The 26,201-nt window shown below is 37.4% G+C and overlaps 1 protein-coding gene and 2 long non-coding RNA genes across 8 annotated transcripts; 1 reads left to right on the top strand and 2 right to left on the bottom strand.

Moving 5' to 3' along the window:
• Positions 1–597: 597 nt before the first annotated feature.
• prodh2 (proline dehydrogenase 2) lies at positions 598–8,159 on the bottom strand. Of its 4 annotated transcripts, XM_035957061.2 has the most exons (12): positions 8,071–8,136; positions 7,934–7,964; positions 7,475–7,816; positions 7,013–7,203; positions 5,976–6,102; positions 4,917–4,988; positions 4,731–4,811; positions 4,461–4,604; positions 4,166–4,332; positions 3,337–3,447; positions 2,024–2,112; positions 598–1,134 (listed from the first exon to the last, which is right to left on the bottom strand). In XM_035957061.2, the coding sequence occupies exons 3-12, from the start codon at positions 7,700–7,702 to the stop codon at positions 953–955; spliced, it is 1,392 nt and encodes a 463-aa protein (XP_035812954.2). In that variant the 5' UTR covers positions 7,703–7,816; positions 7,934–7,964; positions 8,071–8,136; the 3' UTR covers positions 598–952. The 4 variants fall into 4 exon arrangements, with proteins under 4 accessions (XP_035812954.2, XP_023145600.2, XP_035812953.2 ...); XM_023289832.3 differs by lacking the exon at positions 7,934–7,964 and having other exon boundaries at positions 7,475–7,896; positions 8,071–8,159; XM_035957060.2 differs by having other exon boundaries at positions 7,475–7,961; positions 8,071–8,085.
• Positions 8,160–9,828: 1,669 nt separating this feature from the next.
• On the top strand, positions 9,829–21,780 carry LOC129347481 (uncharacterized). Of its 3 annotated transcripts, XR_008599618.1 has the most exons (5): positions 9,848–10,211; positions 10,970–11,078; positions 12,763–12,911; positions 13,855–14,138; positions 18,655–21,780. It is a non-coding gene; the product is annotated as an uncharacterized LOC129347481 (long non-coding RNA). The 3 variants fall into 3 exon arrangements; XR_008599619.1 differs by lacking the exon at positions 18,655–21,780 and having other exon boundaries at positions 9,829–10,211; positions 11,561–12,911; positions 13,855–14,337; XR_008599617.1 differs by lacking the exon at positions 18,655–21,780 and having other exon boundaries at positions 9,853–10,211; positions 13,855–14,337.
• Positions 21,434–25,499, bottom strand: LOC129347482 (uncharacterized). The gene is made up of 3 exons (XR_008599620.1): positions 25,377–25,499; positions 24,369–24,469; positions 21,434–23,658 (listed from the first exon to the last, which is right to left on the bottom strand). It is a non-coding gene; the product is annotated as an uncharacterized LOC129347482 (long non-coding RNA).
• Between the last annotated feature and the right edge of the window lie 702 nt (positions 25,500–26,201).

Here is a 26,201-nt window from a genome sequence, read left to right on the forward strand (position 1 = left end):
ACTGCTATGAGGGTCAGATCAGCAACATGAGTGAGACTCAAAGACTAACCAGCAAACATCTGATTCTGTCACTGTGTCACCAGAACTGTCATGTTTCTAATAGCTGTTGCTTCAGAGCAACATTCTAACACAAAGTTAATCTCCACAAGATTAAACATTATTGAATCTTTCAGCAGTGCCAAAATCTACTTGGATACCACGGTGATGTGTTAGACAGCTGAAAACATGAGTGATTAATTCTGGTATTTTTGTAGCTGCTGTTCCACTAGATCAGGGGTGTCAAACTCATTTTAGTTCAGGGGCCACATTCAGCTCAGTTTGATCTCAAGTGGGCCGGACCAGTTAAGTTACAGCATAATAACCTATAAATACCCACAAAACCAAATTTTTCCTTTATTTTACTTCAAAACGTTCACATTTAAGGAATTATCTTTTTACAAAACACTATGAACAACCTGAAAGTCAGTCTGTAATTTTTACACTTTACAAAGTCGTCCCAGGGGCCGGATTGGACCCTCTGGAGGGCCGATTTTAGCTGCATGTTTGACACCCTTGCATTAGATCGTCACACCAAAAAAAAAGAAAATGGGTATTCCACACATTTAAGAAGTTTATTCTAATAAAACACGAAGAAATTAATCGTTTTTATTGCACAGCAGGAATATAACGTATTTAAAATGCCATCGAACTCCAGTGAAACACCCATTGATCTCACTTATTGAAAGATTATTCAGTTTACCCACAAATTAAATTAGATGAACAGTACAGCAAGTTTTGTGCTTGTTTTGCATTTACCACTGCAGTTTCGATTTGAGCTTGACGTGTACATGGGTTTGACTTTCTCATGTTCAACAGGCCAACAGGGTTCTCCTCATGGCTTCCTTATCCTACAGTTTCATGAGTATTAAAATGAGAGTGTCTAGTGGTTCAGAGGAGTTTCATTGTAACTCTGTCATCTTCCCCCCGTCAGACTCAGCCTCATTCTGCGGTTCAGCTCCTGCCTCAGTAGGTCTCTCTCTTTCCTGATTCCCTGCAGCACTGTTCGGTTCTCCTGAGCCCGACGCACCAAGTAGGGCAGAGTGTCGTCCACCGAGCCGTATGGAACTGACTTGTACACGGCATAACCCTCCTTAGCTGGAATCAGTCATTAATACTCATCAGTCCAAAGGCAAAATCAGACAGATGCTGGATTCACTGCAGACATTTTGCTCGACAAATCAAAGTAATGCCAACTAACTGCTTTCGTGTACTCACTACTTATGGAGAATTGAATTTACATCACCTAATGTTTCCTTAAATCACAATTAGATTCAGGAAAATGCAAGTAGTTAAAGTTAGTGTAGTTTTTGCTTAAGGTGGATTTTTGAGCATTTAAATGTTTAAATCGTGTTAATTAACCCCGTAAAACCCACTGTTGCAGAAAAACATCAGTATTATTGTTTTTTTTTAAATATAGTTTATTATTATATATACTTTTTAAAATTGTATATATATAATAAAAAAAATATTTAATTTTTTTATATATATGTATGTATATAACTTTGGCTCACTTTTTTCAATATTTTTTTCTTTTTTTTAAATTTTTTGCTCATTTTCTTCTATATTTGGGCTTATATGTTATCATAAATATTTTTTTTTAATTTAATTTTTTTGCTATTTTTTCTGTTGGGTTGGGCATTGGGTTTCTATTGGGTTTTTCTATTGGGTTGACATATATATAATTTATTTATTTTTTGCTCATTTTTTTCTATATTTGGGTTTACATATATAGATTATTTTTGCGCATTTTTTTCTATATTTGGGTTTACATATATAGATTATTTTTGCGCATTTTTTTCTATATTTGGGTTTACATATATAGATTTTTTTTTGCTCATTTTTTTCTATATTTGGGTCTTACAGGGTTAAATGGAGAGGTTGGCTGGTCAGAGCTGCTTTTCTACTACATGCTGCATGATGTTAAGCTGTTATTTAAGACTCAGAATGTCTTGCAGAGAATCTAAATGTACAAACTGAGGCTCACCCAGTGTGAGGGAGACGTGATCACACATTCCCAGCAGCTGGCCGAAACACACCGAGCCTCCGTCTTTGTCGATCCCCAGCTCTTCCATCCTGAACATCACATACACAATATTTACATCATAAATGACAACAAAACAGCTGCTCAACCTGACGCTGAAGTCGTGAGATATATATTTGCAACAATTAAAGACGTAGTGCACCAATTTAGTTAGCATTTCTCTCCTACAACATCATTGTTGGATTGATGATTGACAGTTTATTACTAAGAATGCAAAATGATGAAAACTGAACCAGCGATGTGTTTTTTATTCCACATACTGCTCTAGGACTGACACCTGCATTACCCACAATGCAACCTGATCGGCAACATTTTAGTTAATTGCACAGATTCATTTTCTTTTCTCAAGAAGGTTCTATGAGCATGCTTTTAAAATTAGAATATACCAAAATGTGCAGTAGTGGAGAGAATAGTCACTTTCTTTACTTAAAGTTTTGTTAAAAGTATGCAGGTACTATCATGAAAATCTACTCCAACTGGTAAGAGTAAAAGTAGTCAATGCAGAAAAATGTAGGTACCCTCTTATTTCTCAGCCAAGGAACACGGCAGAGGTATGTGACGATCAGCGTTGGTTTGTCTGTCCGTCTGTTATTCCGTTTGTGCGCAACATTTCTCAAAAATGGACAAATGGATTTGGATGAAATTTTCAGGGAAGGTCAGAAATGACACAAGGACCACCTTACTAGATTTTGGCAGTGATGCGGCTTATAGTCTGGATCCACTGATTTGTTAAATATTTCTGTATCATTGCGAGACAGCAGCACAGTGTCACTATAACTATGACAACAAGTGAACACTACATCAGCTGCCTGCTGACGAGCACATGATTTTGATCCTACTACAAATCCAACGCTGCGGACTTATCGGGACGTATCTGGCGGAAATGAAACAAGGAACAATTGATTAAATTGAGGGGGTGTTTTTGAGTCCCATCAATTCCTGCCGCCCACCGATTCTGTATCCGTACATAACGTACACATGCATAACACACACCTGAGCTCAGCGCAAGGTCATTTTGTTTGTGGGTACATTTATATTAAATAGCCACATTCTGTGTTGCTGTGATTTCTGATCAGCAATAACTAATAAAAAATGCTGCATTTCTAAATAAAAAATTGCTGCATTTCAAACAATGCCGTATGGGGGAATGAACAGCTTTGGCGGAGTACTGCGCTTTCTGAGAGCTTTTCTTGTATTTAGATAGTTATCTTGTGTCAGTGAAATGTAAATGTCATTTTCTCTTCACGTGGTCTCACCGTTTGGCAGCTCGTCTCACTGACTCCTCGTTGTGAGTGGCGACTATGATCCTGTAGCCATCAGGTTTCTGTGATATGACTTCCAGCATCACATCCAGGGAGCCGTTATAGCTGCACAAATACCAGGTAATTTATTTTTTAAAAAGCGTCAAGAGTCAAGTTTAGTGTCAGAGAAGAGCTGTGATTTCAGAAAGAAGTTTACTGTGTGCAAAAGGAATTTGCGTCACTACAAAACTGGATTTGGTTTTACATCAGAGTACATTTTATAACTGAACAGTTTACAGATTTTCTCAGTTTTGTTAAATTATGAAAAACAGTGACAATCACACATATTAACCATTAAAGTAACAGGCCAAAACTGAAATTAATATCCACAAATAATTTGTTTTGCAGTTGATTTTTCTCACATTGTACTTTTATGGTAACTTTACTACTACTAACTACTAAAGCTTTTACCTTTTACTTTACCATTTATGTGCTAAAAGGACTTTTCATGTTCAGTTGATGTTTTTTTTCCAACATTTTTTCATATTAATTGTAATATATTCACAGTTTATTCTGTTCAGGTGACAAATTGTATGAGTTTCCATTATATATGCTTGTATTTTAAGTTGATTACTATTGTATCTGTGATATTTTTTAGTTTTTTAATGTTTATCTTTTTAATTAAATTGCTGTAAGTAAATAAAGTAACAAAAACTGCCATATGCTGCATTTGGGGTACATACAGTACAGTACAGTTTTTTTACTGCAACATATTTTCTTCTGACATCAAGTGTGCCAGATATTCAGTGTTTTTTTTGCTGTTTGTTTTACAGTTTGCACTCACCTGTCATTGGTGTCGTTCCAGGACTTGTGAACGGGATCCGCACGACCTTCTTTCTCCGCAAGCTTCCTCTCTTTGTCCATGTAGGCTCCTCGGACCAGCTTGACGCCCAAACAGAAGCCTTGATTCCTGGACAGACGTAGAGCCTCTAACAGGAGAGACCTTGACTCCTGAAGGACAAACACACACAGAGGAGAACAGCTGATCCTGTCTCCTATTAACTCACTGCAGCATTAAGAGCAAACACCTTAAAACGTTTTCGTATTTGTAAAAATGAAATAGAAATGCAGATGATTGCCTTCAGGTAGCATTGATACGTATTCCAAATCCAGGCGCCGTCTTTGTTAAACTTCTTCATCATCGCCATGGTGACCAGGGAGAGGGCGGGGTTCATGTAGGTGTACTCTGCATCCACCAGGACTCTGACTTTGTTCACGCTGACCTGGAAGCAACCGATCTTTGTGATAAATTTACAACTGAACCTTAATTAAAACTAACTAGAGTGAACTCAGAAACAAACTGATGCACCCATGCATCATAAACGCCCAGTCGTCCTTCACATCTGTACCTCTGATATTCTGTTGAGTCTCTTCAGGCCACACAGAAAGTGAGCAGCTTCTTTTTCATCTAAACCAGGAAAGGTGACCGTCTGAAAGAGGCAGTGTCAGGAAAACGTCGTTTCACACTAGAACCATCCCAATTAGCATTATGAATACAACAAATAGGAGTACATGTTGGTGGATTGTGGACTCACCTCTCCATCCATCGCTCTGATCAGGAGATCCAGATCATAGGGTTGTTGTGCAATGACGGTTGTGAGTTTAACCTTTGACACAAGTATAAAAAGTTCTCAGATTTAGTATTTAAGTGTAAAGTAACAGTGTAGAAAGACTTTAAAGTAAGTAAAAGTCCTACATTTAGATTTTAACTTCAGTAAAAGTACAATATTATGAAAAGTACCAAAAGTAAAAGGACTCATTGCTCAAACAATGCATATTATATTATTTTAGCTATAATTACTGATGTATTATTGTCTTCATCACTTTAATGTTGCAGGATAGGCTGTAAAATTTCATCTTGGGGATTATTTAGATTTTAATCTTCATTTTAATAATAAGATGTCACTGGGGAACTTTACAATAACAATAAATCATCATTTATTTGTTGAGTTTATTTTGTGTTATTAAACTGAAGTAAAAGGAAGCTATTTGTGTTATCAAATAAATGTAGTGGAGTAAAAAGTAGTGAAATTATTAGCCTTTGAGTTGTAGTTGGGTGGGTGTATAAAGTAGCATAAAATGGACATACTCAGTACCCCAAAATTGCACTTATGTACAGTACTTGAATAAATGTACTTATTTATTTTACACCACTGGACACAAGCAGTGAGAGAAAATGTACAGTGTCAGATTTGAGTCACAAGAGCAGTAGGTGGGTGTTGAGGAAGAAGGTTCTAAAACAACCTGGAACAGCTGTGGACACATCAAACACTAAAACATGTATTCTTATCTTTTTTTCCCACATACTTAAACATTAAAACGCTGACACACTGGGAAGTGGGTCAGCTTCTTGTATGACCTCCGTCACCTGGAAATGTTTGCCCTCATAACCAAAATGCTCATAAAATGAATCAATTACTGTGTCACTGGAGTGTCCACAAAAAATGGTGAATGTCCAAGTGTATTGAAAATTTTAAAAAAAGTTAACCAAAGTGCCATCACTTGCAAAACTTATTTACAGTAAATTTAGGGGGAGTTTACAAAAAATGGCCTGGAAGTTTATTTCCATCAAACACTGTGAATGTTGTCCTTACACACAGCTCCGGGCTGAGCAGCGCCGTGATCTTCAGCTGCATCATCGGGTCTTTGCACCAGGCGTTGCTGTGGGACATTCGCACGCATTCCAGCATGGCCTCCATGTTGTCGTCGTATCGTTTCTCCCTGGAGGTGATGAACAGAAACAAGGCACTGGGATGGACTTCACACTTTAACACGCGCCCAGGTGAGACGCAGTTTGTTAAACAGTGAGCAGGCTTATGTGCTCTAAACTATAGAATTCTTTGCAACTGTGCAAGGTGACAACAAAAACAAAAAAAACTATGAAAATATTTAAAACCTACAACTACAATGATTGACTTTTGCATTCCTGATCACCACATGAAATCTGCATCACATTCTGAACTCAGGCTTGCTGTAGAGTGGTGCTTCTTTAACCCTGTAAAACCCACTGCTGCAAAAATACATCAGTTTTATTTTTTAATTATAATATATATAAAGTGAAGCCCAAAATTATTCATACCCCTTGCAAATTTTGACTTAAAGTTACTTTTAAATGTAAATAAAAGCTGAGAAATAATTTTTTCCACGATGATGCCTCTTGTACATCATCTTATTATCTTTTGGAAAACACACACTGTGCCATTTCCAATCAAAAAACCACTTGCTGGTTGAATAAAAGATTTAAGCTATCTATCTATCTATCTATCTATCTATCTATCTATCTATCTATCTATCTATCTATCTATCTATCTATCTATCTATCTATCTATCTATCTATCTATCTATCTATCTATCTAGATAGATAGATAGATAGATAGATATTAGAGACCCGTATAGATATTAGAGACCCGTACAGAAGAATTAAGTGCACCTCAGCTGCTTTCTTCTTGCCTCATCAGCATCAAATTAGGATTTCTGATGTTTTCTGTTTTGTCAGGTTTTCCAGAGTGTCTGTTTGTTTGGTGAACTGTCACACACTCACACAGAGAATGGCAGGTGCATAAATTAAAACTAAAACCGATCCACATGATGACAAGGTTTGAGTAAACTGCTTATGGCAAGTGATTTGTACCCGGTGCTCTCTCCCAGGTCCTCCTCTATAGGAACAGCCAACATGGGCCTCAAGCCCAGCGAGCTCATCTTCTCCATGGACTGAGAGATCTCACTCTCGTTCTCTCCGGCCACAAACTGGGCATAGACGGTGGGTCGCAGCAGCAGAGAAAAGCCCCTCCTGCCGAGGAGAGTACGAGCTATCGACATCAGCTGAGAGAGTGAGGACACAGAAGAGGTGAAAGTTATACATTCTGTCATGTATTCAGACACACTGTTGCACCACAGTACCAACTATCAAAACAATCCTTCATCCCAACATGACCTGTGGTTAGTTTGTGGTTTTATTCATCTGTGACAAAAACAGCACAGCCTGGACAACATTCCTGTTAAACAAGTGACCCAGACTATCTCCTCTCCATTCAGAGTACAATTCATCTAATTTCCCTCCATATAATGATGATTAAACAAACTAGATTCTCACCTTTCCACAGTTGTTAACCAGCACTGGGAAGGAACAGAGTCTGAAGACACCCAGAGCCCGGAGCAGCTCACCCAGACTCTTCACCCTGAAGGCGCCGGAATCCTCGAAGGCCAGAGTCGCTGACAGAAGCTCAGGCTGCTTGACCGCTACAGTCCTGGAGGCTGCAGTACCCAGAAGCCTCAGCGACAAGAGGTGAGGTAGTGAGGGACGCAAATGAGAGCACAACATCCCCCTGAGAGACGTGGTCCTATATGTTGAACTGTGTGTCACGGCTCAGCGTCTGATTGTTTAAGTGTTTGTATCACTCTTCTGTAATTTTGAGGTATGTCTGCTGAGAAGTAGCTGTGTGTGTTAGAGAAAAATACAGCTGGATCAGTCTGAGGAGTCAGCTCAGGTAGAGGATCATCCTCTCCTATCAGAACCTGTTGGACAGTGATAAAGGCATGTCTGTATAGTCACCTGTCTTACTGCAGAACAGGATCAGAAGCTGCTGCAGAACAAATGGCAGCATTTAGTACATTTCTGCTTCTCCCTGTTACTCCAAAAGTCATTAAAATAGCAAAAATGTAGGAAAAAGTAGTTGAAATCCACCTTACCTTCCGTCCTGCATGCAGCCCTCTGAGGATTGTGAAGAAGTGCAATTTGAGGGTTTGAGTATGAACCAGTAAAATTCATCACATTTTGCTCCTCAGTGGTTAATAAATGACTCCATGGAAGTGAGTAAACATCAGGTTGACCCTTGGCATCAACCCACAGATGTTCCCCTAGTCTGAACTCAGATGAATGGACATGAAAAGCTCCCTCATGTGAAGACACTGTTTATGAAAGTGTTGAATCTGGCATTGTTTTAACCTAAATTTAGCTGTAAAATGCAGTTGTATCCTGTGACCATGCATTTTGATGGCAACCCCATTAAAATGGATCAAATACAAAGAGCAATATGCAGCTCACTGCATTTATATTTTAGATACAGTGATGCTTTTAAGTTTTGTTTGTGATCTATTAGGGATATTGTAGGGATTTTTATGCATGTTTAGATCATTACTGTAATAAATTACTTGAAAAATCAGTCAAATTCTAACAGCAGTGTGATACTTTCATAAAGGCAGTTAAATAACATAAAATCTGAAGTTATTTTGTAGGTAATGGAAAAAAGTTATGCCTAACAGTTCACAAAGTTTGGTGTAGCAACTTGATTTAGGTAGCTTATAATATTATTGATAAGTTGAACTAATGCTGCAAGACTGGTCATTTTATTTTTATTTTTTTAACATCAAATTTAAAAAACATATTTTCTTGGTTTTGAAAGGATATTTACAATTTCTCAGACATTGCTACTTTGGATTAAATGTCCTTGAAAATAAATAAATAAATAAATAAATAAATAAATAAATAAATAAATATATATATGTGTGTGTGTGTGTGTGTGTGTGTGTGTGTGTGTGTGTGTGTGTGTGTGTGTGTGTGTGTGTTAAACAGATTTCTCAATTCTGCATTCTAAAAATTAAAGGGGCATTGTTATTTATGGTATATGTATATAGAAGAGGAAAACCTTAGTAAGAGTGGGTAAATTCCCATAGTACACTGTAACACACGTCCACATACACTCTGTAAAAATACAATAAAGCATTGACAGCTACAGCGTCTACTGTAATTTTACAGGAAAATGTGCTACATTGTAGAAACCTCGCTTTGTGACTCAGGGAGAATAAGTGAAAATATAATAAAAATTCCAGAGAGGGAGGAGGGTTGAACTTAAACATCTTTCCCCCCCAAAAAAACAAGCAAGGCAGCCAGGAGAGAAAATGATTAACTGCTGCCATCCCCATCCTATGTCTCTGACCTGACAAGTTGAAAATCCACTAAAGTTTTTGCTTTGCTGGCACAGATAACAAACCAAGCATGAGCTGTTCACAAAATGATTGATGCTGCCGTTATCTGCACTGTAGGCCAGAACCTGCAGAGTTTAACCTGCTTTTCATCTTAAAGACAATCTGGCCAAACATTTCTGATCAATCAAGTTTAAGTGGGATCCTTAGAGACATGAAGTCACCTGCAGCTACCAGTGCTGCTCGTACGGTCCGTATATATTTTGGTAATTGGATTTTCCGTTCCGAAACGGGTATTGAAAAACAAAAAATGAGTGGTTATTTGATTTTCGTTTTTAAATATAAAAATTACAATTGAAATACAAGGCGTTTTTCCTTTTCATGATCAAAAAGGGATATACGAAATTTTAAAAAGGCTTGATTTTCATTTTATATTTAGAAAAACAAAAAAAGTAAAATCAGTAAGACAGAAACGAAAAAGGGACCGTTTTTTCATTTTCTGAGACCGGAAGTGGTCATCAGCAAGTGTGGAGCCAAACAGAGTACGGTGCATAGACTGTTTTTTTTTCTCGTTAGTTTTCATGGCTAAAATGAGAGATCAGGTGGCTGATCTTAAAATAAATCAATACTGAATTTTTTATAGAGCGTTAAAGTTTTGCGAAGCCAGGGGGCGGGGCTACTTGATTGACAGTCTGGTCTGGAATGATTGACAGGTCCTATGGAGGAGGCAGCAGAGACTCTGCTCGCCTGGTTTGGATTAATTCTGATATAATAACTGTTGGTTTATTTATCGGTGGAGCAGCAGAACATTTTCCACAGACAGTTTTCCTGCCCGTTGGCTTGTTTTAACTAGTTTTCTGCCTTCGGCTGATTCTACCAGCAGACACTGAAAGGACTCTGATAGTTTGGTAAGTTAATGTTTATTTTCGTATCGGTGCCACTTTTAATGCACTTTATATGCAGCTTTAGTGTCAAATATAATGTGAGACATACACTCCAGATGTTGGTGGAGTTTATTTCTGTGTGTGTTGACCAGAGAAGAAAGTTAACATCCCGTAAATGTTAGTTTTAATGTTAGCGATGCTAACCGAGCTAGCTGCTCAGTCTTAGCCTGATTAAAGCTAACGTAGCATTAAGCTAACGATGTTTGTGTTGAGTTTCATGTAAACAGCTGAAGTGTGTTGTGTCAGTGTAGTGTGGTACATTTAGTTGATAAAACTGTTCATGGAGACGCTGGTTCACATTAATGTAACGTTTAGAAAACCTAAATGTGATTCAAACAGTCAGGTTAAGGTTCTGTGTTGTCAGTAGTCCTGAATATCTGCTGAGTCTCTGAAGTTAAACTGGAGAAAACAGTAAATCTACTCTCTAGTCGTTAACATTGTTTAATGACTGATTCACATGTTGTAGTACATCTTAGTGCAGATTAGAAAAATGACCTCCCAGAATATGACCAAAGTAATGATGAACACTACAGTTATTACATTTAAATTACAGCACAGATAAGCTGGATAATAAAATCCTCTCCCCTAAAGCTAATGTGACTACAGGCCTTTCTGTCTTTCAGTGCTTGGAAAACTATATGAAATAGGAAATCTTTCCAGGGATACTTTAAAATGAACCTCTACTGTTGATGCTGATACTGTGACGTCTGTCTTCATCTCAGGTGTCTCATATTCACTGTGAGGATCTTCTGAGTGAAGCCAGCAGAAGGAAAACCTCATCTGGATGTGAAGAAGGAGACTGAATGGACGACATCCTCAGTGAACCACTTGGTAATGTAGCCAAAATATGGATTAATTTTTCGTTTGGGCTTGACAAAGACGAGAACAAAAATATTCAGAGCAAGTGGAGCAGCTAGCTAACGCTTATTACAGTTTGAGTTACATTTTCAAAATTACATTTTTGAAATCAATTTTTCCGTAAAACAAATCATGGCTTTTATTTTGAAAGAGATACTTGGAAACGTTCTTTATCCGTAATTCCGATAACTTTACTGAACATGGCTGCAGTTCCCGTTATTTAAACATCAAGATGATGTCTAAATGCAGATGGACTTAATATATTTCACTATGCAGACATTTTTATTGATGTCCAGTACATTTTATAGACATAAACATATTTGATACAAATATTAAAAATGGATATCTGTTTCCTCATAATTTAGTTAATGCAATTAAATGTTCATCAGTGATTCATCATTAATGTGAAACTTTTACTTTGCACCTATAATTGTTTGTTTGCTTGTTTTAATCAGTTTTCAGTTCAGTAATTCAGTCCTTCGGCTGATTTGACCAACAGACACTGAAGGACTCCGAGAGCAGGTCGGTAATAAATGATAATTTACTGATCGGTGCCAGTTTTAATGAACTTTATGTTCAACTTCAGAGTCAGATATAATGTGAGCAGTGAACCCCAGGAGTTGGTGGAGTTTATTTGTGTGTGTTGACCAGAGAAGAGAGTTAGCATCCAGTGAATATTAGCTTTAATGTGAATTAGCGATGCTACCCGAGCTAGCTGACCAGTCCTGATTAGCAACTAAATGTAGCATCAAGCTAACGATGTTTGTGTTGTTTCCCTTCAGCAGCAGAAGTGTGTTGTGTTCCTGTAATATGGTTCATTAAGTTCATAAAGCTGTGGCTGGTTGACGTTAATGTAACGTTCAGGAAACTTAAATGTGATTAAAACAGTAACGTTAATGTTGTAGTTGTCAGTAATCAGCTTTAATTTGACACTAAAACAAACTGATAGTTTTAAATGACATCAGTTTCATTAATTTGTTGAAAATTGTCTCATTTGTTGTTGTGATGTTGCTGCTGATTGATTAAAACCAGATGATCCGTGTTGAAGACACGTTTAGTTCTAGTATCAGAAGTACAAGAAGGAAAATGGAAGTTTAGTTCTGCTACATCAAACATTTCAGGATTAAAATAACTAAATGAGTCTTTATACCTCAAACTTTATTTTACAATAATGAAATAATCACAGATAATAAAAATATAAATAGCAGAGAAAACCTGAGAGAATAATTTCCTGAAAAGTCCATGAAGGAAAAGCAGCTTTTTATCTTGAAAGATCAGAATCAGCTCCAACATCTGCATCTGACAGCATCAAGTCAGCCAGAAAGAAAAGAAAAAAGAAAATGACTTCTTTCTGATCACATCTGTTCCACTGCTGACAGGCTGCTGCTGCTCACATTCTTCACATTTATAATCCACTTTTAAAAGTTCAGCAGACAGGTGCTCTGCTTTGGAGTGTGACGATGTCGTCGGTGATGTGGAGAGTGAAGTTTCCGTTTCACCCACAGCGTGCTTTAGGGCAGCCAGGTCGGACTTGATGTTTGAAATGCTGACCGACAGCTCAGATTTAACTGTCTGTAGTTCCATTTTGATGGGTGTTAAACTTTCACTCAAAGTCGCCAGGAGCTGGGTCTTTAATATAACCACCGTCTCGTTACAGAGTGAAAGTAACAGTTCCTCCTGAAGGTCAGAGGTTGCAGCATCTGAGGGCCTCTTCAAAAGAAGACGTAGTTGATGAAGGCGTTCTGGAGCAGGACCAGAAAGACCACGACCAAGCAGCCTTGAGATCTTAGGCAGCGTCTCCCTCAGGTGGGTGTCAACGGTGTTCACAGTCAGGTCTGTGGTAATCCTGTCAAAAAACAGAAAAAAATCTACATTATAAATCAACATGTAACCAAAGCACTCTGTGTATAACGCCATAGTATAGGATGTAGTTCAGAAAACGTCAAAGTATAGTATGCTTTACTCAAGAATAACATAGTATGGCCTGTAGTTCATAGTACAGCATGTCAGCAAAAAAAAACCCTCATTGATTATTATGTGGTTCAAAAAGCGCAAAATGATAGGATGTTGCCTAAAATTATCATGTATGATATGTGGTTCAAAAAATGTCATAGTGCAATATATTGTCAAAATAGTATGTTATTCAAGAAAACATCAGAGTATAATATGTCATCTAAAAAATGCCATACAATAATATTTCATTGCACAAGTAAAAGCATAGTGATTTTTAAAACTGTTCAAATTCTTATAATATGTTTCTAAAAACTAAAACAAAAAAAACGTCATAGTAATATGTCAATTAAAAAAGCCTATAGTATAGCATGTGGCTCTAAAAACGTCATAGTATAGCATGTGGCTCTAAAAACGTCAGAGTATAGCCTGTAGTCCACAAAACATTGTTATGACCCAGCTGTCTGAAGTAGGTGAGGAGCAACACAAAAACAGTCCAGACGCAGGTTTCCAGAGGGTTAGACGAGTATTTATTTGAAAGAGGAAGTTTACAACAACACAACATGTGAGGAGGTTAAAAGCAAATGGGTGTTAGTAAAATAAAAATAAATAAACAGAACTAAAAGTGAACTTCATGTTGACATTGATGGGCATTCCAACCAGGATCAAAGTAAAAGATAATCAATACAAAAAAAAGTCTCTTCCTGTTAACCTCTTAAAACCCAAAAACACACCGCAGTAGCATCCTAAACTAAAACTACCAATGGGTTCCCTGTTTTCCTTTCTGAACAATTCAAAGGTCCCTCTCTATCTCCCCACACATCTCCAAAGTTCTGCTGGGCCAGCTCAGCTTCCCCTCAGAAGAAGTGCCGCCACCTGCCAGATGAAGGAGCCTTTTGAGAGGCAGCTGGCATCGTGATTGGACTGTACTTTGGTCTGTTCCAATCCAGCTTCAGCTCCAGAGACGGCAGGCGGGACGAGTCAACGGAGGCTGGATGGACGAAGGCATGCAGCTGAGTACAATCCAGAAAACAACAGAGGAGGAGTGCAGTGGCGCAGAGCCAGAACAAGCAGAGTAGGATGGTATGTCTCTTAGAAAACATCATAGTTTAGCCTTTGGGATGAAAAAACTCCATCATATACATCGTATATTGTACAAATAACAAGTCAAAGGAAAGAGACATACATTGTAGAATTGTAGTAATTGTGGGCTGACTGATTTACTGATTATCAGTATTTTATTGTTTACTGATTTATGGTAATAAATCAATTTAAAAATGCCGCTACTTTGGCTCTGAGCCTTTATCTACCTGTGGTCGCTCTGTCTTCTGGAGTGATTTGATTGGTTATACGTCATGAATAAAACTCCTTTAACTTAACATCTGTAAACAAAACTAAAACGTATCAACAAAGTCTTCTGTTAGAGTTTGTGTTCTTCAGAGTTTAACTCCAAGATTTTAAATACTTTCATTTACTGCAAATGAATATTACCCCAAATGTCTCACTAATAATCATTATCAGCCTTAAAAAGCCCACAAAACACCTCTCTATACTCGACCACACTTAGTACAGTCCGGTTCCCCCTTCTATAAATCTGTTTGGAATCTTCCACTTCCTGTTTGTCAAAGTGGCCTTCTACCTGGACAGGTTTTGTTGGAGCTCATGCAACAAACATTTTGTGTAAGTGCACTTTAATATGGATGGATGACACTGAATTAGAGTCTGTTTTAATGAGACTGAGTTAAGATGTGTAGCTCTGTCATTAAATAGTAAATTATTTCTCAGAATTCACAGGGAAAAGTCTGAAATGTTTGCTAGGTTAGCGTCCCACATGTTCTTTGGCTCAGCTAAAGCTAACTCTCTCCAACTTCTGGATCTCTTGAGTTGCTTGTTGTTAAAATATCTTGCTGTAGGTGCTGAAGCTCCTAAAGTCTGAGATGTTTGTTCAGAATAAGCTCATTCTCAAGTCTTATCTGAACTGTCCTCTTTTGTTTGAACTTTCCCTAAACTTAGGAGTTAATGACAGAGCAGCACATCCAGACTCAGTCTCATTTATGTAGAGATTAAACTTCAGTGTCATTCATTGATGTTAAAGTGCAGTTCTTCAAATGTTTGTTGCACATGCTCCAGACCAAACCAGTCCAGGTGGAAGACGATGTGAAGAGAAAGCTCCAGAGGATGAATATCACACATTTACGTTGTAAATAAATGTCCTTTAATTAGACATTGTCATGCAAAACTTGGATTTCCCTTTAATGATGTTCAAATCTTTGTTGAGTGTTTTGTTGATGTTGGTTTCTAAATGTTTTTTGACACTCGGCCCCAAAGATTAAAACCTTTTACGGCTCACAAGCTGCAACAATTCACACATTATCAACTATCTTTCTGACTAAACTCAGATAAAAAGTGAAAAACTGCCTGATTCCTGCGTCATGAATGTAAATCTTTTTGGTTTTTATGACAGTAAACTGAATATATTTGGGTTTGACATTTTATAAACCAAAACAAGAAATGAATTATTGGAGAAAACAATCAACAGATTAATGGACAAAGAAAATGTGTTTTCCAACATATATGGCTGAATTACTCCAACATTACAAGATACATACAATTTTAATTCAGTTTTATTTATATTTTGCCAATTACAGGTCAAATTGTCTCAAGACGCTTTATTTTTATAGTAAGAAAATTAAACCTCTTGACTAATCCAATTTATAATTTGGTTTTTAAGAGAGTAATGGACAATCAAAATAATTTTCTCCACTAAAACTAATAAACATGAGGTAAAATAGAAGGAACAGTTTTAAATACTGCAGTCCCACGACGACAAGAATAAAGTTTCTCAACAAAAACTAAATCTGCTGATGGATTCCATTAAAGTCCTAATAAATGATAATAAAGTGTGATACTAAAGGTTTGTGGTGCTAAAAATATCAAAGTAAAGATATCAAGTTGAACATCTGGATGGAGGTTGATAAAAGTTGACCTCCCTTCATTTCTCTGGAGCGACTCCATGGATTTTATGGATGGTGGTTAAAGACCTGCTCTTCTAGTGGTCTTCCATCTAGTCGCTGTAAAAAGTCAGTCCATCCTGGCCGACTTCAACACCTCTTCATGACAACTTGTTCTGCCTCCGACCTGGTGGAAACTCCAGAAACTCGGGAAGACCTGTGGAGACTCGAAGAACTCGTGGAGACTCGAAAAACTCGTCGGGCGGAGGAAGGTGTGGTGGGCCGTGGGGGGAGTCAGGGCGGAGAGTAGGCGGGGAGGTGGGTGGTGGCCTCCCCGCCTACTCCCCCACCCACCTCCCCGCCTACTCTCCGCCCTGACTCCACCCAGACTCCGCCTTGGCTCCACCCATGTGGTCACACAGAAACTACGATGCCAAAGGGAGGACGAATTTATTTCTTTTTATCTGATCTGTAGCTCAGTGAGTTAAGGATTTGCCTATGGAGCTGCAGGTCGCTGGTTCAAGACCAGGCACTTCTTAAATTTTCTCAATATCCTGACAAAGACAAAGAAAGAAAACTGCCACTGGCGGGTCTTGAACCTGCGACCCTCCGCTCTGTAGTCTCTCCTCTTATCCCCCTGAGCTATTCGCTCAGATACAAATTCTTCTTTTTTTTGCGCATTTATCATCTATTTTTTGTCATTTTCGAGTTTTTTTTTAACTCGAGTCTCGACTCGACCGTTTTTCTCAGGAGGTTGGACTTTTGCCTTTGTGCTGGAGGGTGGAACCCTCAGTTCCAAGACTTTCCAAAGCCTCCACACCTCCCGAGTCCTCAGGACCTGAGCTTTCACACAGTCTGAGGGCTGAAATTTTCTAAGTCCCACAGTAGTTCTCTGTTAGTTTGAACCTTCAGACAGTCCAAGGACTGATATCTTCTAAGTTCCTGAGTAGTTCTCTGTTAGTTTGAACCTTCAGACAGTCTGAGGACTGAAATCTTAGAAGTTCTTGAGTAGTTCTCTGTTAGTTTGAACCTTTAGACAGTCTGAGGACTGAAATCTTAAAGGTTTCTCAGTACTTCTCTGTTAGTTTGAACCTTTAGACAGTCTGAGGACTGAAGTTTTAAAACTTTCTCAGTACTTCTCTGTTAGTTTGAACTGTCTGGTTAACAGAAGCCTTAAAACTTCTGATGATTAGTCTTGATTTCACATTTAGATCATCCATCTGAGTTCTTCTCAGACCTTCACCTGTTGGTTTTTTAGAAATCCTCAACAAACTTTGATTCTCTTCACTGAACAGTAAAGTTTGTGGAGATCAGAAGGTAACATTAGTTTGATCAATGCCTTCAACTACTAGTAGACTTTATCTGGAAAGCAGTTTTCTGAAATGAGTTCTTAGTAAATCTGTCCACAATCAAACCAAGAACATAGAAAGAGGAAATGTTTGAAGAAACAACTTGATGTTTTCATTTCAGACTAGAAAACGCATCGACCTTTATCTCTTTTTGCTCTTTTTGATTGTTTTATTGTCTCTTCTGTTTAATTTGATCTTCTAAAGTCTAACTGGTGTCTTTTCAAATGTTTTGTCCTTAGTTTGATTCTTCTTAAATGTTTAGTTTTGCTGTTTTCTCACCTTTTATTCTTTTCTAATGTCTGATTTGATTTCCAAATGTTTTGTCTTTTTAATGTTTGTTTTTTTCAAATGTTTATCAGCTTGTTTGAAAAATTTCCTTTTCTTTCCCAGTGTTTATTTTTTTTGATTAAATCTTTAAGGTTTTTCTTTTTAAATGTTTTACCACCTTTTAATGTTTAATTTTCTTTTTAAATGCTTAATTTTATTTTCTGTTTAATTCCTATTTAAACTTTTATTGTCTTTAAGATTTAAGTTTCTAATTAAACATTAATTTTTTTAATTAACTGTCTTTTTAAAGGTTTAATAGTCTAATGAAATGTTTTGTATTTTTTTTAAATGTTTAATATTCTTCTTGTTTAATTGTATGTTTTAAATGTTTCATTATCTAAAATATTTCACATTTAATGTTTAATATTTTTGTTTAAGAAAACTTGTCATAATTACATGTTTTGTATCTTCTGTTTAATTATCTAATTAAATATTTTGTCTGTTTAATATAATTTAATTATATTCAATGTTTAATTTTCTTTTTAAATGTTTTATTGTATTAAATGTTTTTTCCTTTGATTTAATTGCTTTTTTAATGTAGTTTATTTCTTTAATCTTTTTTTCCTGTCAAGATTTTAACCCCAACCTTAAAAATGAAACAAACCCTTAAACCACAATGAAAATACTTCTGTTGTCACAATCATTAGTCGATTATTCAGTTTATCAATTCAACTTTATTTGTTTAGCACCTTTTACACAGATGACAAAACTAAACAAGCAAAGAGAAAAAACTGCTAAAACTATGATTAAAACTCAAAAACATATTTAAAAAAAAAAAAAGATTTAACATGGTAATAAAATATGTTGTGTCCAGGGGATGGAGGGAGTTTATTGAAGTCTTCTTGGGCTCACATGGGAAATCATTTAAAATAGAAACTTGATATTCAGTCTAAGGAAACTGCAGAGCGACAGAAGAACCAACAATATCTCCTGTTTTCTCCTTTAATGAGTCGACTCTTCTTGTGCTTTCAGACCAAAGAACTACAGACTCTTCACAACCTGCTTAAACTCTTGGTACAGGACCTCACCACACGGGTCAAGAAGGTTTCTGTCTCATTTCTACTCTGAAGCTCACCTTCTCCTGCTCAAACTGCTGACAAATGTTTCTGCTGCTCTAAAGTCTGGTCTCCAGAACTTCCTAAAAACTCTCAAAGTCTCTTCTGCTGCAGGTTGCTTTGTAGAACTGTTGCAGAAAACCTCACTAAACCACATGGAGGGGGCTCAAGATAGTCGTCCAAATGAAACAGTACAAAAACCAAACTAGCACAACCCAAACGCTAAAGTCTCCTGCAGCCTACCAGAGAACCTCTGAGAACAGAGAATCAGGACAGGAACTCTTACCTTCTGGACAACCAACGCTGGTTCTCAAACAAGAATACAGAATGTGTCTGACCAAAAACCTCTGAAGACTCACTACAGCCAAGACAAAGACACAACTCAGCTGCACCAAATCCACTAATCACTGCACACATTAGCACCATGTGCTAACTGTGGCTAAAGAACCACATTTACCAAGACAACTATCCAGTACAAAGCCCTAAAACACACCAAGAAACACATTAAAGACGATTTTACTGCTGGAAGCTGCAAGCCAACGTCTAAAGAACAAACTAAAGCAATGGAGCCAAACCCGGTTCAGTGGTGAAGAGAAGCAGAGGAAATGTTTGTCTGCAGCTAAATAAAGCAGGAAGACACTGAGCTGCTCAGGTGTTCCTGATAACACCAAGCAGCCACCTGGACAGCCAATAGGAACACAGCTTACTGGAAGTCCAGAGGGCTGGGTTAGTGAAGGAAATTTAGTTTAAAGTTGAAGCAGAAAGTTAACAAAGAAAGTTGAAAACCACCTTCTGATACCTGAAATCTCTGAGTTTTTACACAAAGAACGCCTGAACATGTCAAACTGGTTCCATAGTAGAACCCTCATTGTAAAAACGTCATAGTATGGTGTGTTGCTCGAAAAACATTACGACCTGGCTGTCTAGGGTCGCCGAGGAGCAACACAAAAACAGGACAAACGCTGGTTTCCAGGGGGTTAGGCAGCTATTTATTTGAAAGAGGAAGTTTACAACAACACGTGAGCAGAAAAATCACAAAGTCTGTCTTTACTTCAGCTGAAAATACTAGTTTTTGTCTTTTTTTTATTGACCAAACTTTTCAGGAAGTAGATGAAGAATAATTAAAGCTCTCATGTAGAAGTCCAACTTACTGTATTTTGGATACTTGTGGAGAGTTTAATCTTAGAGTTTGTAAAGCTGTTGAGTTTTTAGAGTCACATGGATTGTTTTGACATTTAATAACAGAGTCCTGAAATAAAATTACAGTTGTGGACTTCTGTCATTTAGTCTGGACTAAACAAATAACAGCAGCATAAATCTCAAATGTCATTATGAGGAGTCTGGATTGAGGTTTCTCACTTGATAATGATCAAAACATGAAACTTAGGTTGGTTTAAAGGAATGTTCCACCTTAAATCTTTGAATGTTGACCTAAAAGGTTGGTTTCAGGAAGTATTCCACCTACAAGGTCCTCACACATCCACCTTAAAGGAACATTCCACCAAAAATCCTTGGACATGCACCTAAAATGTTGGTTTAACCGATATTCCATCCAAAATCCTCAAATACAGACCCGAAAGGGTGGTTTAGAAAAAATCCTTCAATGTAGACCAAAAAAGTTAGTATGGAGGAATATTCCACCTGAAATGTAGACCTGAGAAGTTGGTTTGGAAGAATATACCATCCTAAAATCCTCCAATGTCAACCTAAAAGGTGAGTTTAATGGTATATTCCACCTAAAATTCACTACTGTAGACCTTGGAGGTTGGTCTGATGGTATATTCCATCCAACATCTTTGAACATAAATTTAAAAAGTTCAAAGGAATATTCCACCTGAAATCCTTCAATGTCGACCAAAAAAATCTTGGTGTAAAGGAGTATTCCACCTTAAATGTAGACCTAAAGGATGGTTTGGAGTAATATTCTACTCTAAAATCTTCCAATGTAGACCTAAAAGGTTTATCTGATGGTATATTCTACCCAACATCCTGGAACGTTTACCTAAAAGGTTGGTTTAATGGTATATTCCCAGAAGAACCCTTGAACATTGGGCTTAATGGTATATTCCACCCAAAATACTTGAACATATACCAAGAAGTCAGTGTAAAGGAAATGTAGACCTAAAAGGATAGTTTTAAGGAATATTTAAATGATTATTTTCATTATTTAATAATCTGTTATCAGTCAGAACCCTGGCAAACTTATTTTCATCAGTTTGTTTTAGTTGAAGTCACAAATAAAGGAGCTCTTGGTTTTTCCCGGCGTTAGTGAGTCAAAAGCTGCTGTTTCAACACAGAACGTTCACATGCATCCACAAACCTCTAAGCACTCAAACACCCACAGACAGGAGGCCGGCTGGACCGAGGCTCGGCGGCGTCCTCAGACCCACGAGTCGGGGAGTCGCTGAACTTGTTGGTCCGGTTTGAAGGCCTCTGTGTGGTCCAGTAGAAGTCCACGTAGTCGGTGTTGGCTTTGAACGGCAGCGACTGGCCACCATCAGGTGGACCGGCTCGTCCTCGCAGGGCTCCTCCTGTTGCCTTGAGGGGACCACAGGAACATTCAGTAGCTGTTGGAGTTCTTCCTGTCAGGCTCGTGGTAGAACGGCCCTTAAGAATCTTGTACTTGTCTTATCAGGAACAATCTAACAGCCTAAACTGTTAACAGCGGTGTAAAGAAGCAAACACACAGGCATAGATTAGGACTCAAACTAGATTTATTTTAGAAAACAAATCAACTTAGAGGCATTTGTTCACACGTGGCTGAATAGGAGGCCGTCCAATCAGATTCGAGGTCTTCACTCTGTAGGTTGTTTGTTTGGTGAGACTCTTGGACCTCCATCAGCTGACGTGGATGTTTGATGGGCTTCTTCTCTAGTGCCAGATGATTCATCCATGAATTCAGCAGCTACAGACTGAAATGAAGCTCATGCTGCCGTGATTGAATTCCTGTTCCAGATCAAATGTTCAGAGCTCACCTTGAATGCAGCCGTCTGCTGTCTGATAGTTTTTCTCATTGTAGTCTTCAATAAAGTCTTTTTCCTCATGTCAGGATGTGGTGAGACTCTTTCTCAGTCTCTGCAGACGTCCCTCATTGTGCATCTCCAGAGAAGAAACAGAAAAACTGGTCGCTGCTTCAGCATCACAAACGCTCTCCAGCATTGAGAGTGTTTTAGGAATTCATTCATTGTGTTGTGAACTTTGAAGGAGCAGAAACTTTACAGCTGTCAAAGATATGAGCTCCAATTCTGGATGTTTTAGGAAATGAAGTTCATCAAATGAACACTTGATTTTTGCTGATAACTGTCATTAAATTACTGAGGAAATCTAACATAAAAACCTGTAAACTCTCAGGCAGCTTTTGTTAAAGTTTGTCTATAATTCTATCATCATGTTCTGGAACCAGGACTCTGCAGAAGTTCCTTCAATCAGATACTTGTGTGTTTCTATTTCAGGCCTCAGGTTTGAACGTACAGCAAAGGATTAGAAAGGAGTGATTTTAATGTTTAAATCAGTCCAGTAAATGTTTGGCGTAAAAATGATTAAAATTTTGATTTACAGATTTGTGTCGAATAATATTGTAGAGTCTCACTTAAATATACCCCAATTGAGTTCAGTGTATTTACATTTTATAGAATATTTGATCTCTTAATCTCAATACTGTAGGGTCTGACCCTAAATATAATAATGATGTAAATTTAAATAAATAACATTGTAGTGCAGAGTCATAAACTTTAATCAGCTAAACTTACATAATAAATATCACTGCACAATCTTAACCTGAACATTCATATTATTGAGGTAAATTTACATAAATCATGATATTCTAGAGTATTAACTGGAATATTTCTAACATGAATCTTTTTGTATTCTGCTGATAAACAATAACCCGACTTTCAGATAATATTTATTGTCTGTCATCGTGAGACTAAATTCCTCCACATTCTGGAACTTTAACTGCATCACTTGTAGGAATAAATAAAAATAAAATCTGTTCATTTCCACATTATGCACATTTATTTATTCTTTATCTCAGACTGAATGGTAGCTGGAAGTAAAAACAAACTCATCTGTTGGACTGAATTTCCCAAAATGGAAACATGGACAGAATTTAACACTCATGTATCCATGGCAACGCTGAAGTTTCTGCTTCTTACCAAAGTTCACAACACAAGTAAAGATTTTAATGTAAAACTTCAGGGATGACTGCTGACCATAAGTATTCTGATCAATACTTCATGATCAAAACAGGACAGATGTTACAATTCCAGCTGTTCCATTAGACTGCAGTTATTCACAGAGAAAACCTCACATTCCTCATAAAAACTAGATGGGACTTTTACTAAATAAAGTGTTGGTGAGTAAACCGTGTAAAAAGTGCAAAGCAGCTCCATTAAATCAGGAGATGTGAGATTTCCACAGCATGGATCACCATCTGCTGTGTTGATTCATAGCTGAATGTCAGAATGAACTGAGATAGAAAAGCTGCTTTGAGCTGCAACATTACGGTCTGACAATCCAACACCATCACAGTTTTCCTCTGGTTGTTTTGCTTCAACATGCTGTGAAGTTCAGTTTTTACCTGAATCAATACAAAGATTCTATTTCCAACCAAGACTGGAAGAAAAATTAGAATGTTATGAGGTTATTAATGCAACTAAATCCTTTCAGATGGAAGGATTTACTTCTAAGTTCTAATTCAAGTTTCAGTTGGAGCACATTGCATTCACAAAGAAAAACAGCGATACCTTCATAGCAACATTTAATAAACCTAAAGCTTCCCTGTTGGCACATTGGTGGAGTTTGTTACTGAGCATCTGAACCTTAAATCCAGTGAGACGACCATCTTCAGTCCAGGCCAGTCAGAGAACTTCAAGACCTTCCATCAGCTGGACCAGATGTGGCATCATCTCCCTCTGAACATCTGGATGACAGAAGAAAAAACAGAAATCAAACACAGATCACAGAAATACAATTTATTCACTTTCATCATTTTATAAAATTAGCATGAACTTTATTAAAAATTGACATCAGTAACTATCAGTTACAAAACAAACTATCAATTCATTCAGAAACTGGGGTTAAACCTAAAAACACAGACCTCAACAGCAGTTTGTTTCAAAGCAGAACACCAGCCGGTTTTCACTAAACAAGCTTTCAGAGCAACAAACAAATGACAGTTTTGTTCTCATTAAGTTCACAGAGTCAGCCAAAATAATGTATACACACATCAGGAAAATAAAAACTTTTATAAATATTTCATTTGTATAAGTACTTCTATACATATAGATTCCTCTTTCTAAGTTTGATCAAATCATGACAACTCTGTGTCCTGTTGTACGATGTTTTCCCAACAGATGGCGCTACCCTCATGAATGGAGCATCAACAAGTGACGTCTACAACACAACAGAAATGTCTGGAAGCCAGTGGCCACCACTTTGAGCACCTCTTGTAATTGTAGAGGCCAAAGATAACTTTTATTAATCTCGTGATGTCTGAATAAATTTGGTATTGAAATATTTATGCAAGTTTTTCTTTTCCTGATGTGTGTAAACATTATTTTGGCTGACTCTGTATAATGGGTTTCTGACAGGTCACCAGGCAACATCTTTTTATAATAATGACAAACATACCTGCATTCTACAGGAGTGATTTTCCTCATGTGCAGGTAAAGATGTGTGAGGAGCTTAGAGATGACAGGAGCAGGAGTCATCCTCACTAATTCAGCTTCCACCTAGAAACAGAAAGACCACAAACAAACACACTGATATACTCTCAAACGTTCAACCTCACAGTCTCAAAATATCTGTTTAGGAAGTGTTGTGTTCCTAAATTCTGCTGAAAGCATTGACAGACATTCTCTTACAAGGTTGTGTAAAAAGCATCCTGTCCTCTGAGCTACTGAGAAATCTTCCTGAACAAAGTTTCTACGTGTAAATCAGCTCAACAAAAACTAAAGCCTCAGTCAGAGATAACAGGTATCACAAATTAGAAACAACTTTCTTTGTTAACTCAGACTTTTTGCTTCAACCTCACATAAAAAGGGGAGTTTAACTCATCAGGTGACTGAAAATGAACAGCTTGTGCAGTTCTAGATCCAAAAGTAGGATGTTTGAATTCATGTTTTACTACAAATGCATGCAATCATAAATAAATAAATACAATGGTTGGTTGTTAGTTTATTCACTATTAATGTCGCTTTATACACTGGACTGAACTTGAGCAGTGGAAGAGAGAAGGAATTTAATGAAATTATGTAGATTCAGAGAGGTAATGTTGCGCAATGTTAAGCTAAGCGCAGTTTTATTCAAACCAGCTGAATGTTAAACTTCAGTGCAGCTGAACGGGTTTCAGTTAACCTTAAAGTAAAATAACTTTCTTAAAAGCTAAAATACACAGCAGAGAAATACAGGTTGAGAAGGTCATTCTAATAATGACGGACAGCTGCTGCAGCAACTAACACAGGTGTTCAGCGGTAAGTTAGCCACCTGTGTTAATTAGCCCGCTAGCTAACTTAGCCGCTTAGCTAGCTAACGCGTCCGGACCAACTGCTCAAACACGGCAAAACACAACTCTTCACAAGTCGCTGACTTAACGTACAACAAAACAACGCTACTGGTTAGGAGTATTTATTTTCTTACCGTGTTTTACTCCAAAAACAAGGTCAACAGCAGCCAGAGATGCTACCAGACGTGCCGACCATAGATATACATAGCAGACTAGATACGCTAGCGCGCTGTCTTCTATATTATCTATGGTCTGACCAGTCACTGCTCTCTGGCTCCGCCCTCTGAGAATCTTGTTGTCGTTTGGCTCCACACTTGCTGATGACCACTTCCGGTCTCAGAAAATGAAAAAACGCTCCTTTTTTCTTTTCTGTCTCTTACTGATTTTATTTTTTTGTTATTCTAAATATAAAATGAAAATCAAAGCATTTTAAAAATTTCGTATATCCCTTTTTGATCATAAAAAAGAAAAACGCCTTGTATTTCAATTTTACTTTTTGTATTTTAAAACGAAAATCAAATAACCACTGTTTTTTTTGTTTTTCAATACCCGTTTGAGAACGGAAAATCCAATTACCAAAATATACACGGACCCTCGTTAGAAGTGAGACACAAAACCAGGTCTTCTGGAGGAAGGTCCAGCCTGAGTTAATGCCTCTATTCTCTCTTCCTACCTTGTAACAGACTTTTAACGAGGGTCCCTGTTTTTTGGGAAGTTTTACTCAATGTTTGAATTTAGACACCAAAACTATGTGTTAAGGAACATATGTTGTTTTAAACACTTTTACAGTTTAGAAGTCTTGTTAGGATAGGAAAAAAAAAATATCATGGTTTGGGTTAAATTTTGATCCTTTCGTTACATGTTTGAAGCTTCTCTTCCAATTTCCGGTTTACCAGAGCAGCAAGTCCCGCCCCATCTAATATATGATTGGCTGGCTAAAAGGGACAACAATAAAGCAG

This window comes from Amphiprion ocellaris, chromosome 18 (assembly GCF_022539595.1).
Source record: "Amphiprion ocellaris isolate individual 3 ecotype Okinawa chromosome 18, ASM2253959v1, whole genome shotgun sequence".
Classification (NCBI taxonomy): domain Eukaryota; kingdom Metazoa; phylum Chordata; class Actinopteri; family Pomacentridae; genus Amphiprion; species Amphiprion ocellaris.